The sequence below is a fragment of the Giraffa tippelskirchi genome, chromosome X, assembly GCF_054371585.1.
Source record: "Giraffa tippelskirchi isolate mGirTip1 chromosome X, T2T-mGirTip1v1.2.pri, whole genome shotgun sequence".
Taxonomy (NCBI): domain Eukaryota; kingdom Metazoa; phylum Chordata; class Mammalia; order Artiodactyla; family Giraffidae; genus Giraffa; species Giraffa tippelskirchi.
In genome coordinates this window covers 1,882,378-1,898,325 of record NC_137289.1, presented here as the reverse complement: position 1 = coordinate 1,898,325, position 15,948 = coordinate 1,882,378, and the positions used below count along the sequence as shown (strand labels likewise).

Here is a 15,948-nt window from a genome sequence, read left to right as displayed (position 1 = left end):
GGAGGGAGTGGCAGCCAGAGGGTGCCAGCTTGTCGGGCACCTTGGGGCTCTCACAGCGACCCTGGCTGCTTGGCAGCCGAACCTGGGGCACGAGGCTGCCCCGGGGGTGCGACCCGCGTGCCCGGGAGGTCGGCAAGGTCCAGCCGCAGTGAGAACTACCCTGGCCCCAAGACACTCGTGGGCAGTGCCAGGCCCGGGGCGCCCCGCCCCAGGAGCCACGTTGGGGGCGGGAACGGGGCGGGAACGGGGCGGGGCCGGCGCAGGGTGCTGGCTGCCGGGGCCTGCGGGTCCCCGCGCCTGGCCCACTCGCGGCCGCGTGGGAGCAGCCGGGCTCGACGGCGCGGCCGCCCAGCGGCCATGGCCACTCACGGGAAGCTACGCCGAGAGCGAGGGCCGCAGGCCGACTATGAGACGCAGGTCAAAGGTGAGAGGGCGCTGGGCGCTCCTGGCCCGTTTCCCCGCGGAGACCCCAAAGGTCGTGGGGGAGCCTGCAAAGTTCTGGCCTCTGGCCCCGGGCTCGCGGCCCACCCCCAGCAACCTCCGGAGCGGGCTGAGGGAGGGAACCCGAGCTCCCTGCCCGCCTCCTCACACCCCTTCGGCCTCAACCGCCGCTGGTCCTGCTTCCTTCCTCCTTCTCTCCGTTCCTGCCCTTGTAGCTCTGCCCTCCTAGGTTCTCCCTGCCCCTCAGGAGCCCGAGGAGGAAAGGGGTGCACCTGGTGGCCCTCAAAAAGTGGCATTCTAGCCACCAGAAAGTGGAACACCTTGACTTTGCTGAAGGGGGCTGGGTAGGGGGGTCCAGGGGCTTCAGTGGGTGGATTAGTGATGGCTTTACCCCAAGACCACTCCAGTCCTGTAGCCCAGTCCCCGGTGCCCTCCTTTGGGTCCTAAGGTGGCTCCGAGTTGAAGGCCACTGTCTCTGGGTCCATATGGCACAGCGAATGGTGGACTGCAGAGCAGACCTCTTTGGGTTCTGATAAACACTCTGTGCAAATCGCATGCAAATGAGCCTTGCAAACTCTTAGTCGACAACAGCTTGTCTCCGGGTCTTATTCAGGGTGTGGTGGCTCTTGCAAAGGGAAGAAAGCCGCATCCAAGCACCAGCAGTTTCCTGTTGTCTCAATCAGTCGATTTTAGCGACGAAGGAGACGCAGCTCAGAGCGTGCTCATGGTCACACAGCACCATAGGTCCTAGGAGGTGTAAGGAAATGAACCTCGAATGTCCTTTCAGTCCAGAGGTGGAAACTCCAATGTAATTCTGCGATACAAGCAATTTGCACTAAAGTGTGCGCGAGTCCTTCCCATCTGGTAAAGGTGGGCTGCTGTCCAGACCCAGCTTGATGTGACTGTGCATGGCGAGGCAGCTCTCCAGGCCTTGCTGCATCATCCCTCAGGTGGAGAGAGCGATCCGAGCCTGTATCCCCCAAACGTCATGAGGCTGAAGGACTTTGGAAACCCTTCAATTGGCAGATATGTGTCAGTTCATTCACACCGAAAAGATTGGGCTTTTGAGCAAGGCTGTCTTTAGATGTTCCTCGCCTGCTCTGGGCGTCTAATGACTTGAGCTTCTGTTTCCCACCTCCTCCGCCCTCCAGCCCCGCCAAAGAAACTTCCTACTATGCTACAAAAAGAGGATCAGTATCTCGACACCCAAAATTCTGAAAGGTCAGCACAGTCATGGTTTGGGAGGCTGTCTTTTCTGCTTTGCTTGTCAGCAGAAGTGAGACTGAATGCCTCACTCACAGGAAGTGTTCTTGGGGCCCAGTCCCGGCTCTGCAATGCAAGCAGACATGGATTCCATCCTTTTGACAGATGTTTTGAACGTGTCGGTTCTCTGCCAGTCCCTGAAGATACAGCGAGGAGCACATGAGAAGCCATCCTTGCTCTCATACGGCTCACAGCGGAGGAGACATGTAGTAAACAACTTATCACACAACTCGTTTCAATCATAATGAAAACCACTGGAAAGGAAAAGTGCAGATGTCCAGAAAGGGGATGGGAAGAGGGCCAGACCTAGTTTATGGGGAGGTCGGGAAGGGTTCCCTGATGAGTGCACCTCAGCTAAGATCTGAGAGCCGGATGCTGCTGCGGCCTCGAGCCTGGGGATTTAGGTAGGTGCCAGCTGTGCTCAGACCCTGCCGACTCTCATCTGCTTGACACCAGGTCTGCTGGATCTCAGCCAAGGCTTGGTTGCACTGAAGAAGAAAGGAAACATTTGGGTGTGCTGGCCCGTCGAGCACTACTCACTTGTGATAGGTCCCCAGGGAACTATTGTTCCAGGAGGGCGAGCAGATGCCAGTGGACAGCGAGGCAAGCCAGGACATCTCAGCTCTTTCTTGGAATGAAATGAAATCGACTTTTATCTGAAAAAATGTTACCGTGATTTAGTGACGAGTCTTATGATTGCAAGTGGCTGAGAGCCCACTCCAGCCGGCCCATGGAGTTGAGTCGGCCCCTGGGGTCAGGCCTCAGGCAGTGTAAGGAGACGGCGTCGTCGTGGTCCATCAGGAAGCAGTCCCTCCCACCCAGGCTTCCATTAACCAAGCTTGACTCTTTGGTGGACAGAGAGCGCTCCCATTCAGTGTTTGCAGTGAAAGCATGGGCTTGGTGGCCCCTGGGCCTATCACTGAGCTAGTCCCAGCAGTGGAGGAGGGTGAAGGGGCCACATCTGGGGTGCCTGGAGCCAGGGAGACGGACCCAGGGACTGAGAGTAGGAAAGGGACCATCTCCAATGGGAAATCAGAGGAGGAGATGGGAGTGCTGGGCAGGCAGGACCCATGGAGGCTGCCCCAGGCCCCACAGACCCCCCTGGGATGGCACTGATGGGACAGAAGTCCCAAGTGTACTAGTACCGAGTCCTTACCTGCAGCCACCCTGGGTCCTGCCACTTCCTGCCTCCTCTCATTCTGGCTCCTGGTCGAAACCCCCAATTTTCTATTGCCTAGACGGGTGCAGTAGTGGCCACCGGGGCTGGGCACTTTTCCTTTGTCACCTGACCCCTGCCCAGGCTCCTCACGGCAGCCCAAGCGGGCCTTGAGAGCAAAGCAGGACCCTAGGGCTCCACTGCTGTGGCTGCCCTCTCCCTTGCCATCTTCCCCCCGCCGCCCCCCACCGGCACGGCTCTCTTCAGCCATGCTGCCTGCAACAGCCTTCACAGTGCCGTCTGCCTGAACATTCTTCCCCCGGATGTCTCCACGGCCCCTCTGTCACTTCCTTCAGCTCTGTGTCCCAAAGCTGCTTGTTCCTGACCACCTTCCTCTGAAAGAACCCCTCCCTGCCACCACCTCCCACTCTGCGTTGTCACCCCTTGTTCCCCTGCTGTCCCCCCCACCCACACTGTTCCCATCCCAGCTCCAGGAGGGCAGGAAGTGTCTCCGAGTCTAGACCCGCTGGGTATATAATCAACATGCTGCTGAATGAAGACATCAGTTAATGCCCCCTCCCTCCCCCCGGCATCTGGACAGCTGTTAGTACAGGGATGACCCACTTGCCAGAAGCCACGATACAGGGCTTCTCTCCCTGGGATGCCCAGGGCTTGCCAGTTGCTTACTTAAGTTTATCATTCTCATTGAGGCGGTTCTTTGCTTTGGGTCTGTGTGGGGAAAGTGGCATTGCCAAATCAAGCCAGCGATAAGGTGTCACAAGCCAGCAGTGTGGGGACCCTGGGTGTGGCTCTCTGCGAGAGGTGGTGTTGGGGTGCCCTGGAGGTGGGTCATCGGGAGTCGGTACTGGGAACATAAATCAGCCCTGTTGCCTCAATCCTGTCACTGGTCAGCCCCCACCGGCCGGCCTGGCCCTTGCGGTGGGGCTGCCCTTTCTCCTGGGGGCCGAGGGCCAGGTTTTCAGCCCCCGAGGCCGCAAGTTCACGGCAGGTTTGGCAAGAGTGCCGTGGCCGCCCCAGCCCTGTGCAGCCCCGTGCGTCCCTGTGTTTGTCGAGGAGGCTGCCCTGCCTGGAGTCCTGGGCACCCCAGGGGCTGGAAGTGGCAGGGGAAGCGACTGGGGGCTTTCTGGGAAGCGGGGAATCGTGGGAAGGCCACGTGACTGGTGCCTGGCAGGGATGGGCCCCACTTCGTCTCAACCCTGGCCCATGGTCCCGGGAACGGCCTGTCTGTTCCTCGGGCTCTGGCCCACCTGGATGGTTCCTCTTAGCTTCCACTCGGAGGTCCATTTCCTCAGGCCCACCCAGAGCCAAACCGGACTGCCAAGCCCGGAACTGGCCCCTCTCCCCCCGGGGCCAGCATCACCTCCCCAGACCCAGGGGCCCACAGCCCCGGCCTGAGCTGCCCTCCTGCCCTGCAGAGATGCGCTGGCAGCTGGGTGAGCAACTGCGCTGCCTGGAGCTGCAAGGCGAGCTGCGGCGGGAGCTGCTGCAGGAGCTGGCTGAGTTCATGCGGCGCCGCGCCGAGGTGGAGCTTGAGTACTCGCGGGGCCTCGACAAGCTGGTGGAGCGCTTCTCCAGCCGCGGAGGCCGCCTTGGGGGTGGCAGTCGGGAGCACCAGAGCTTCCGGTGGGTCCTGGGGCCGGGCAGCTGGGATGGCCAAGGTGGGGAGAGGGTGGGGGCCTGAGGCCCACTCCTGGTCGGTCTGAGCCGCCATCCTCACCCCCCCACCCCCAGGAAGGAGCCATCTCTGCTGTCGCCCTTGCACTGCTGGGCCGTGTTGTTGCAGCAGACGCGGCAGCAGAGCCGGGAGAGCACGGCCCTCAGTGAGGTGCTGGGTGGGCCCCTGGCCCAGCGCCTGAGCCACATTGCCGAGGATGTGGGGCGCCTGATCAAGAAGGCAAGACCCCTGCCCTGGGCCTGGGAGGCAGGCAGACCCCAGGATCCAGCGAGGGCAGCCCGTGGGTGCTCAAAGCCCAAGTGTCAGGGACGGGAAGGCCCTGGAGGCTGGGAGGACCCGGTGGGAGCCTGGAGTGCTGAGCTGAGGGCTGGCGGGATGGACGTGGGTGTTGCTCTGGGGCAGGGTGGCACTCAGCTCACCTCCTCCCCAGAGTAAGGATCTGGAGCAACAGCTGCAAGAGGAGCTCCTGGAGGTGGTGTCAGAGCTTCAGACGGTGAGAGCCCGCAATCACAGGGAGGCTGTCACCTCACCTCTCCCGGGGCCAGGCTCAGGGAGGAGGATCAGGTGCCCGGGAGAGACCTGGGTTTCGGGGGTCACAAGCTGGGCCCTCTCTCCCTGCCCTGGGCACTGAGTGCTTGGGCCAAGTGCTCAAGGCCCGAGTCCAAGACGGGCTGGGAGGAGGACGGGGTGGGCTGGCTGGCTGTGTCCACGGCCTTGAGCAGGGCTGCCTGGCCTCGGGCCTCCCTGCAGGCCAAGAAGACCTATCAGGTCTACCACACGGAGAGCCTGAGTGCTGAGGCCAAACTCCGCGAAGCCGAGCGGCAGGAGGAGAAGCGGGCAGGCCGAAGCGCCACTGCCACCACCACTGGCACCGACTCTGGGCCCCTCCGCAAGGGCTCCGTCAAGAAGGGAGGGAGGCTGGTGGAGAAGGTGGGCCTGGGGGGCACCCGTCTGTGTCCAAAGGCTCTGGCTCCTGGCCTTTGTCCTTTCGTGTCCTCGACCCTCAGTGGGCCCTGCAGGGAGGTGGTGTGGGGATCAGGAAGGCAGGGCTGGCTCGGCGGGGTGGGGGGGGTGCGGGGGTGCTCCCCGGGCTCAGTTGGTAGACACAGAGGGCAGCAGAACAGTCTCTAGGCCCGGGATAGCCCACATGCTCCCCTCCTCGCAAACCCAGCTGGCCAAAGAGCGATCCCAAGCCTGGGGGTCCTGCCTCCCACCCATCCTCACCTCACACAGTGCTGGGAGATCTCAGAGGAGTGAGGGGACACATTGGATGGGGGGCCGAGTGATCAGCGGGGAGGATGCGTGTTCAAGGTGGTCCCTGAAGGAAGGATGGGGAAGTGGAGGCTGGCAGGGTTTAGGAATGAAGAACCTTTCAACTTCTGGGCTACATAGTTTGAGGGGCCTGGTAGGATAGTTGGGGAGCTGTCCAAATGGGGAAGGGAAGGGTGGGGAGTGTGTGTCGAGGGTAGGGGGTACACGGGAGGCAGGGCTGGGGCATTCGGCCACGTGGATGACCCGGGGGCTCATGTGATCCTGAGCAGCGTCACGCCAAGTTCTTGGAGCACAAACTCAAGTGCACAAAGGCTCGCAACGAGTACCTGCTAAGCCTGGCCAGCGTCAACGCCGCTGTCAGCAACTACTACCTGCGAGACGTCATGGACCTGATGGATGTGAGTGCGGGGTGTGGGGAGGGGGCCGGGGGGGCTGGGCGCCCGCGCCCTGAGCCCTCCCAAGCCGTGTCCTCACTCGTCTCCCAGTGTTGTGACACAGGATTCCACCTGGCCCTCGGCCAAGTGCTCCGGAGTTACGCGGCTGCAGAGAGCCGCATCCAAGTCTCCCAGATGCAGGGCCTGGGCAGCCTGGAGGAGGCTGTGGATGCCCTGGATCCTGCAGGCGACAAGGCCAAGGTGCTGGAGGTGCACGCCGTCGCCTTCTGTCCCCCACTGCGTTTCGACTACCAGCCCCACGAGGGGGATGAGGTGAGGGTCTCTGCCCAGCCTTCAGGCAAGTGGCTTTTTGAGTTCTGATCTTCACTGTGATGGTAGCTGAGTGGAATGGATTTCCTTCCCTTTGCCGAGACCTCAAACCTCCTGAATGCCACTTCTCAGCCCCTCGTGCAGTGGCCTCAAGGCAAATGGGGCTCTGGAGTTTCTGCACTTGTATTGAAGCAAGCAGACCTCCACAACCCATTTCTGCGGTACAACCAGTGAATACAACGCCCCCCCCGCCAAGAGCAAACATAGCCAGGATGGCAGCAATTTTGAGGCTGGCTGGTTGGTGGTAGATAGCTGCCTGTATACTGTTCTTTTGGTGGTTCTGCATGCTTTAGACATTTCATAATGCAAACTTGGGAGGTAAAAAAACCATGCAAACACTAGCATATAACTAGACATCTTTTTTGGCCACACCGTGTGGCATGGGGGGACCCTAGTTCCCCAACCAGGGATAGAACCTGTGCCCCCTCCAGTGGACCTCCAGGGAATTCCTCACTAGGGCACCTTTTTATGCATCTCTGAGCTGTTCTCTCCTTTGCCAGTTTATCCTCATGAGCACAGACTGGGATTACACTGGATTGTGCATGGACTGGGGTTCCACTGACCTTTTTCTTTTTTCTTTTTTTTTTTTTGCTTATTTCATTTGTATTTTGACCAAAGTCATATCTGATAAAGTCAAACGTTACTCAAGGCGTTCAAGGGCACACCGCCCTTCACTGACCCACCCTTCCTGTTCCTGATTCCCACTCCCCAGATGCAGCCACTTCCCAGTCTTCTAGCTGCTGCTGCAGACAGTGCATCAAGTGCTGCTTGTGCTTTGCAGTTTGCCAGAGGCCCTATGATCCCCTTCCATGGACGATTAGGGCTCCACCCCACATCACCACTGTCTGTCTCCACCACACCAGGCAATCTGTTCTCTTCAGAGCCCTGCTATGGAGCCATGCAGTCCCAGCTTGTAGGCCTTGATTGACTTCTAGGCCGACACAGTCCAGGACCTTTCTTTCCCCGTTGTCCTGAGCATCCCTGCATTAGACCCTCCGCATCCCAGATCGCGTGTCTTCCTCTGTTTTGGTTTATTACCTTGTTTGCATGGACATCTTCCCCCGTACTTTCCTGACTTAGACTGTCTGAAAAAAAAATGCCTGTATTCTGTTCTTGAAATTGATTGGTAGTTTACCTGGGTGTAGAAGTCAAGGTTGAAAAGCATTTTGTTTTTGGAATGTTCGAAGTATCCCCCCAACCTTTCAGTAGTATTGTGGGTGAGAAGTTCAGCTGCTGTTCTGATTTCTGCACTGTTGTCTGTCACCTGTAATTTTTCTCCTTGAAGCTTTTAGGATAGTCCCTTTGCCTCATGTACAATTTTATAATGATATTCCTTGGGGATCCTTTTGCCTTCAAGATGCTGGGCTACCTGTGGGCTTTGTCGGTACAGAAAGTTAAGTCTTAAGGTTTTGAGCTCATATTGTTCCTTTGGTAATTTCCGTCCCTTAATTTTCTTTGTGCTTGCTTTCAAGAATTCTTGTAATTGGATATTGAACCTCATGGGTTGTCTAATTTCATTATCTTTTATCTTTCCTATTTTTTATCACTATACCTTTTATGTTGATTAATACTATTTAGGCATGAAAGATCTTTCTCTACTTGTGGCATGTGGACTCCAGAGCACAAGGACTCAGCACTGCGGTGCATAGCATACATGTGAAATCTTAGTTCCCAGACCAGGGATTGAACCTGAATCCTCTGCATTAGAAGGCAGATTGTTAACCACTGGGCCGCCAGGGAAGTCCCATCACTATACCTTTTAATTCTGTTCTCTTAGAGATCTTTTTGACTTATCTCTGCCCACCCCTTTTTAATTTTTCTTAAAAATTTACTTTCATAAGTTGTTTTTTTTAACAGTTTTGGTTTGTTTTACATGTTCTTATTTAAAATAGCCCTTTGTTCTTGTTTCATGGATACAGTATATTCTCAAATTTTTCTGAAATGTTTATCGTTTTTCTTGATATTCCCGTATCCCCTATATTTTTTCTGTTTTCTTGCGTTGGTCTCTGTCTTCCACTTAATTTTTTTAGATTTTATTTTGGACCATTAAAGTCTTTATGGAATTTGTTAGAATATTGCTTCGTTTTGTATTTTGTTTGTTGGCCTCGAGGCATGTGGGATCTTAGCCCCCTGACCAGGGATTGAACCTGCCTTCTGTGCATTGGAAGGCAAAGTCTTAATCACTGAACCACCAGGGAAGTCTCTATGTCTTCTACTTTAGAGCTCTCCCTCAAATTGCTGCCAGTTCTTGGCTGTCAGTTCCTATTCCTGAGGAGGCACTGAGAGATGGATTAGGTATTTGGTGTGTGTGAGAAGAGCTTGTCAACAGTGGCTTTCCCCAAAGGGTGGCTGGGTAGGGACTTGGAATGTTCTGTGATGCTTGCCTTCAGCACGGGGAACTGGAGGTGTCTCAGCTGCTGGAAAGAACTTCAAGGACTTGGGGGATGGGCTCGGCTCTCTCTTGGATGCCGTCAGGAGGCAGGGGTGACTCTGATTCTGTGTCTTAATAAATCTTCTCAAGAAGACAGGGTGGAGGTGGGTAGAAGGAGGCTAGAGCGGTCATCAGCGAGGAGGGAAACGCCCGGCATGCTAGCCGGGCCAGCGGGCGGTTTGGCCATTTTTGTGGCTTGGACAAAGTTCTTGTTCTGGTCCGTGCTTGGACGTGCTGATGAGGTGATCTTGTTTTTATCTTCAGCCGCCAAGGCCAGAAAGTGGCTTTGTGTGATGCTGATGCTCTGTGACGTCCCTTATGTCCGACAGGCCCATGCCGAGGCACAGATGGCGGTGGCTGCTGTGCCTGCTCATCAGGACTAGTCTCTGATTTATCCTTTCCAAAGAGTCAATTTCTCATGATCTGCCCATTATGTGGGCTTGAGGGGGGTGGGTCTTCTCACGTAAGCATTTCCTAGAGCCTGGATAAAAATTTTATAATTGTGGGCAAACATGCATGGGATTTACCATTTGGACCTTCACGTGTTGGGCAGCCACCCCCACCAGCCATCCCCCCAATGTTTTCCATCTTCCCCAATGGAAACTCTGTCCTTGTTAGACATTTTAACTCCCCATTCGCCCTCCCCCAGCCGGGGGCCCACCATCTGACTTTCTGTCTCTATGAACTTGACTGCTCTAGGCACCTCATATAAGTAGAATCTTATACTATTTGTCCTTTTTTTTTTTTTTTTTTTTTACACAAAAGGCTTATTTCACTGAGTATAATGTCCTCAGGGTTCACCCATGTTGAAACATGTATGAGAATTTCCTCCCTTTTTTTACTGCTGAATAATATTCCACTCTATGGAGTCACCACCCTTTGCATATCCACCCATCAGCTGCTGGACACTTGGGGTGCTTCCACCTTTGGGCTATTACGAGCAGCGCTGCAAGGACATCCATGCACAAGTCTCAGTGCTCGTGAGTGTGCACTGCCTTCCTCTCGGAAGGGGTCCATGCTTCAGATCTGGCTGTACCGAGTGTCAAGGCTAGTGACCCTCTGCAGTAGCCCCTGAGGCAGTGAAAATCAGCCCAAGAAACCTCTGCGCCTGCTGCACAGCCCACACCAGTGTCTCAGGTGCAGCCCTAACCCCCCCACTACCCGATGCTGCACCCCGCAGGTTGCTGAGATCCGGGTTGAGATGGAGCTGCGGGATGAGATTCTGCCCAGAGCCCAGAATATCCAGAGCCGCCTGGACCACCAGACCATTGAGACAGAGGAGGTATGGGGTGGCTTGGCCCCAGGGTGGGGACAGGGACCTGGACACACGGAGCCAGGTGGCCATGACCTCCCCTTCCCCTTCCTTCTGACTGGACCTCTCTGTTCTTCACCTGTCCCCCATTTCTTCCCGCCTGGGTGCCATACCCTCCCAAGGTGAACAAGACGCTGAAGGCCACACTGCAGGCCCTGCTGGAGGTGGTGGCATCAGAAGACGGCGACATGCTCGACTCCTTCCAGGCCAGCCCGTCCACCGAGTCCCTCAAGTCCACCAGCTCGGACCCGGGGGCTCGGCAGGCTGGCCGGCGGCGGGGCCAGCAGCAGGAGACTGAGACCTTCTACATCACGGTGGGGGGGGTGCTGGACCAGGAGGGCGGGTGGGCAGTGGGGGCCAGGGAGGGCTGGGGCCAGGACTAAAGCCTTGGGCTCTTCGGGGGGCTTGGCAGAAACTCCAGGAGTACCTGAGTGGACGGAGTATCCTTGCCAAGCTGCAGGCCAAGCATGAGAAACTGCAGGACGCCATCCAGCGAGGTGGGCCCCCTGCCTCGCCACCCCCAGGGCTGGGAGCGGCCCAGCCACGGTGTGGCTCTCCTCCTGCAGCCTCTCTCTGGCCCGAGAGGGAAGGAAGGAAGCAGGAAGGAAGCCAGCCAGGGTCCCGGCCTCCATCCTGCCCTTTGTCCTGCGGCCACCCTCACCTGTAGGCTGCCCCGTTCCTCTGCTGTGTGCCGAGGAACCTCCTGGCCCAAGAGGCACACCAACCCTTTCTCCTTCCCAGGTGACAAGGAAGACCGAGAGGTGACTTGGTGAGTCCTTCGAGAGGGACCGGTTTGTCTTGAGGACCTGTGGTATCCCCACCTCCCCTCTGTTTGCTTGTTCCTCGGTGGCCTTAGTTTCCTACTTACTTTGCCCAGAGGGTTCTGGAATAACTTGCGAGCCTCAGTGTCCAGTTGGGTTGGGCTGGGGGGGGTCCGGTCAGCCTAGTGTCCAGGCCCGCTCCCCTCAGAAGCAGCTCCTGTTCACTGTGACAGGACCCAGTACACACAGAGAAAACTCCAGAAGAGCCGCGCCCCCCGCCCCAGCTCTCAGTATAACCAGAAACTCTTCGGGGGAGACATGGAGAAGTTTATCCAGGTACTTGCCTTACCCTTCAACCGAGTGCAGGCCCCTCCCTGCTTCGGCCGTGCCTCCAGCCCTGGGGCCCCCGTGAGCCCGAACGAGTTACCATGAGCTGGGGACTTACCAGGAGCACGGGTACCCACTGGCCCCACTTGTGGGGTGCTCGCTAGGGAGGGAAGTCAGGAAAGCACCAGAGATCAGAAAAGAAAAAATGACACTATTGTTTGTGGTGATGTGATTCAGTCTCTCACCGTTCAGAAGAATCAGCAGGTTATTTAAGTGAACAAACCTGAGGTTCACGATTTTGCTTGATTCGAGGTCAGCAGAGAGAGTTGGGTGGCATTTCCACTCCGTAGCAGGAAACAGATAAAATGTCAGGCATGGCACCAGGGATCAGACACCCCCCCACCGGGCGTACATCTCCCTGGCCTTGTTGCCGACTGCAGAATGCATTAAGACAAAATGAAAGTGAGCGAGTGACAAGGTGGGCCGCACCGTACCCACCATGGAGGGCACTCTCTCTGTCCTTGTCTGCAGAGCTCAGGGCAGCCTGTGCCCCTGGTGGTGGAGAGCTGTGTCCGCTTCATTAACCTCAATGGTGAGTGAGATCTGGGCCCTCCCGCCCCTGGCCTGCCCCACTCCCCCGCCAAAGATTGGAGGGGCGGGGGCGGGGAGGAAGCTTGGTGCCCACCAGCTTTCCATCCTCCCACAGGCCTGCAGCATGAGGGCATCTTCCGGGTGTCAGGCGCCCAGCCCCGAATCTCGGAGATCCGTGATGCTTTTGAGAGAGGTGGAGACCAGCGAGGTGGGGCAGGGGGCAGGGGTGCTGGGAGAGCCGGTGTCACGGGACTCTCTCCTCACCCCCTCCCAGGAGAGGACCCGCTGGTGGAGGGCTGCACTGCCCATGACCTGGACTCGGTGGCGGGCGTGCTGAAACTCTACTTCCGGAGCTTGCAGCCCCCTATATTCCCGCCAGACCTGTTTGGAGAGCTACTGGCTTCTGCAGGTGAGCCAGGGGCCTGGGGGTGGGGTGGGGGTAGGGGGCTCCCCGCTCCCTAGTGGCCACCTTGCCTGTGCTCACGGCTTCTCCCTGGGGTGATGGCCTTGTCTGCAGAGCTGGAGGCTGTGGCCGAGCGGGTGGAGCACGTGGCCAGCCTCCTGGCCCGGCTGTCCGGACCCGTGCTGGTGGTCTTGCGGTACCTCTTCACCTTCCTCAACCAGTGAGTGCTTCTGGGGGCCGAGGGGGAGCTCGGGGGCAGCCCAGGTGGGGGCGCAGGGATGCTGAGCTGGGAGCTCCATGCCTGTGACCTGTCTGTACTCCCAGCCTGGCCCAGTACAGCGACGAGAACATGATGGACCCCTACAACCTGGCCGTGTGCTTTGGGCCAACGCTGCTGCCCGTCCCTGCTGGGCAGGACCCGGTGGCTTTGCAGGGCCGTGTCAACCAGCTGGTACAGACCCTCATCGTCCAGCCCGCACGGGTCTTCCCGGCCCCGGCCCAGCTGCCCGGCCCCATCTATGAGAAGTGCATGGCGCCGCCTTCTGCCAGCTGCTTGGGGTAGGCTCTTGGTGCCGCCAGGAGAGAGAGGCTGGCCGCAGGGGGCACCCTGAGGACGCTCAGCCACCTCGCTCTGCTCTGGACCACAGGGATGCCCAGTTGGAGGGCCCAACGGGGGACAACGAGTCGGAGCTGGAGCCGGGGACCTCGGCCCAGGAGGAGGGTGAGGGCGGGGAAGGACAGCCCCACCGGGTCCCTGGCCAGGGCGTCCACACCAACCCCCCCACCTCACTTGCATCTCCTCTCCTCCCCAGACCTGGAGGGCATCGTGGAGGCCGTGGCTTGCTTTGCCTACACGGGCCGCACGGCCCAGGAGCTGACCTTCCAGCGTGGGGACGTCTTGCGGCTACACGAGCGGGCCTCAGGCGACTGGTGGCGGGGCGAGCACGCGGGGGCGCGGGGGCTCATCCCCCACAAGTATATCACTCTGCCTGCGGGGTGAGTTTGGAGGCTCTCCTTCCAGCCCCAGCCTCACCCCCAGCCCTTCCTGCACACCAAGTCCCAGGTCCCGTGGGCCCAGGCTGTGCCTTGCTGACTGCTGCTGGCCTGTACCGTGCCCTCTGCCCTGCAGACCCCAAACCCAGAGCGAGCATTCCAAGTGTCTTGTCTTTCCTTCCCCAGAGCGGAGAAGCTTGCGGCGGGCCAGGGGCTGCTGGCCGCCGGGGACCTGCTGAGCAGCTCAGAGGGGCTTCCCATGGTGGAGCTCATCCAGAGGTGAGGAGGAGAGGGGAAGACCCTTTCTGGGCCTTGCTCGCCCACCCCAGGCTGGAGGCAGGGTGGCCAGGGACCAGCCTTGCTGTTTCTTTCCCTTTCCTGCACCCCGGGCTGGGAGAAGCCCCTGCCTGGGAGTGTAGGGCCTCCCCAGGGCCCCCTCAAGGCTCCCTGTCTGTGCCCTGCAGGCCAGAGCCGTGCACCCCACCCGAGATCCCTCTTGGCATCCCCGGGGGTCACTCCGGGCACCGACGGCTCTGTGTGGTCCCAGCATCCCCAGAACGACACGTGGAGGTGGATAAGGTGAGCGCTGGGGCTGGTCACATGGCAAGGGGGGTGCACCTCCCCGGGGATGGGTTCTCTGCTTCCCCTTATGAGCCACTGGTCCCACCTGAGGTTCAAGTCTGACCCTCCTGATTGCAGACACACTGGCCAAGCCCAGCCTAGAGAGGGGCAGGCGGTAAGGAGGTGAGCTTGGTGGGGAGCGACCGGACTGGTGGCAAAGTAGTGGGAGACCTGAGGGAGGGCGGTCACACATTTAGGCCTCACGTTTGGTTCCTGAGTGGGAAGCAGCGCACGAGACAGTCTTCAAGGCTGGCATCTCAAGCCAGGCTAGGTGACAGGTGGTAACATGGCAGGCACTTTGTCAGCCAGAGAAGATGAAAGGGGCAGATGGAAAAGCGGCTGAGGGAGGTGGTGAACTGGGGAGCTCGGCGGGGTCATGGTTCTTACAGGGGGGCAGAGAGCAGGTGCCAGATGGGGCCCTGGCGCAGGGTGCAGCCTGGGGAGACCCAGCTCCCTGCTGTGCCCACTGGCCCCAGCGCACCACTCCATGGGCTCCTGGTGGGCACTGCTGGAAGCCTTGTGGGACAATGTGAGCCTGGGGACAGAGAGTGAGAGAGCCCACCATGTCCCAGGTGTGGCCTGGCAACCTGGCCTGGGCACCAGGGACGGAGGGGTGATCGGGGACACACATGTGTGGTGGCCGGGGGAGCGTGGGCCAGGGGTGGGGGGCAGGGCATCCATGAGACCCCAGGGCAGGTGGTCGGTAGGCTAGGCCAGGCAGGCTGTGGGGGAGCCCTGGCCTGGGAGGTTGGGGCCCGCTGGGGGCCCCTCAAGCCAGGGGGTGGTGGCTGTGATCTCTGCCAGGGAGAGAGTGGGGAGTGGATGGGTACCCAGGGCCCAGCGCAAAGGGCTCCCATTTGAAGGCTGAGCTAATCACTGCAGTCCGCAGAGGCAGTGGCTGAGGACTTTGTTTCAGGGGGCGGAGGAGTTCAGAGGGTCAGAGGGCCTGACTCCTAGGTCAGGTCACTGTCCTGGGGGCAGGGGACCGGCTGGGCAGGTGGGGCCCACTTGTGCCAACATCCTGCCTTTCTCTCCTCTCCACCAGGCTGTGGCACAGACCATGGACTCTGTGTTTAAGGAGCTCTTGGGGAAGACTGCCCTCCGTCAGGGCCTTGGACCGGGTGCCAACAACTCCCCGAGCCCCGGGCCTCGCAGCCCGAAGCCTCCAGGCTGTGGGCGCCTGGGCAAGAACAAAGGCTTCTCGCGGGGCCCTGGTGCCCCGGCTTCACCCTCAACCTCCCATCCCCAGGGCCTGGACTCACCCTTCAAGTCTCACTGAAGGGCCCCCTCGTCCTCCACAGCCCAGGGCAAGACTGGCCAGGCACCCCTGACCCTTTGCTTCTCCCTGGCCCTGTCCAGCATACCTGCTCGTGACCCTCTGCAGAGAGGAGGAGGTTGCCACTCCAGCTCACCCCTGCCTTCCCCACTCTGGCTTGGGCCCCTCTGGGAGGCTGCCGCAGAAGGAGGCGGGGGGCAGGCCCCTCCTGGCCCTGAGTCTGAGGGCTCGTGGCTGGTTGTCACCCTTGACAGCCAGCAGGTGGCGGGTGCCTTTGCTCAGCTGAGGGCGCCAGCCTGGTGGGGGTTGACAGGCATTGGCAACCATTCATAAAATCCTGTGCATTGACTCCCAGATGCGAGCCAGTTCTCTGTCTGGCTGGGGGGAGTGGTTGGCAGGTGGATACAGGGTCAGCCTCTTGGCACCCCCAGCACTCGAGGCCAGGGCGCCCAGCTTCTGGGGCTTCTTGGCATAGGGCTGTGTGGCTTGGGGACCTGCACCTTGGAAGTCCCGTCTCCTGTGTGGTAGGTCCCAGAGCCGTGCACATGTCTGTGGGTGCGGGAGGGGCCTGAGAATCTCTCTGTGCTTCCCCCACATTTAATGCAATTAAACGTCCGTGAATTTTTTAAAATACCATCCTT

General features: G+C 59.2%; 1 protein-coding gene across 2 annotated transcripts; it reads left to right on the top strand.

The window, feature by feature from the left end:
* Positions 1 to 293: 293 nt before the first annotated feature.
* Positions 294 to 15,932, top strand: ARHGAP4 (Rho GTPase activating protein 4). 2 transcript variants are annotated; one of them, XM_081564550.1, is made up of 22 exons: positions 294 to 424; positions 4,297 to 4,504; positions 4,613 to 4,775; positions 4,987 to 5,049; positions 5,307 to 5,486; positions 6,098 to 6,226; positions 6,314 to 6,535; positions 10,204 to 10,305; positions 10,458 to 10,649; positions 10,748 to 10,832; positions 11,077 to 11,104; positions 11,330 to 11,432; positions 11,955 to 12,015; positions 12,130 to 12,207; positions 12,289 to 12,423; positions 12,532 to 12,637; positions 12,742 to 12,975; positions 13,065 to 13,138; positions 13,230 to 13,413; positions 13,597 to 13,689; positions 13,875 to 13,989; positions 15,077 to 15,932. In XM_081564550.1, the coding sequence occupies exons 1-22, from the start codon at positions 358 to 360 to the stop codon at positions 15,308 to 15,310; spliced, it is 2,856 nt and encodes a 951-aa protein (XP_081420676.1). In that variant the 5' UTR covers positions 294 to 357; the 3' UTR covers positions 15,311 to 15,932. The 2 variants fall into 2 exon arrangements, with proteins under 2 accessions (XP_081420676.1, XP_081420677.1); XM_081564551.1 differs by lacking the exon at positions 12,130 to 12,207.
* The last annotated feature ends 16 nt before the right edge of the window (positions 15,933 to 15,948 follow it).

What these genes read in the sequence shown, in the direction of transcription:
- ARHGAP4 (XM_081564550.1), top strand. Translation starts at nt 358, where the DNA reads ATGGCCACTCACGGGAAGCTACGCCGAGAGCGAGGGCCGCAGGCCGAC. An exon ending in TGGGGCGCCTGATCAAGAAG is followed by an intron (nt 4,776 to 4,986) that starts GCAAGACCCCTG and finishes CCTCCTCCCCAG; the next exon opens with AGTAAGGATCTGGAGCAACA. An exon ending in CTGAGACCTTCTACATCACG is followed by an intron (nt 10,650 to 10,747) that starts GTGGGGGGGGTG and finishes GGGGCTTGGCAG; the next exon opens with AAACTCCAGGAGTACCTGAG.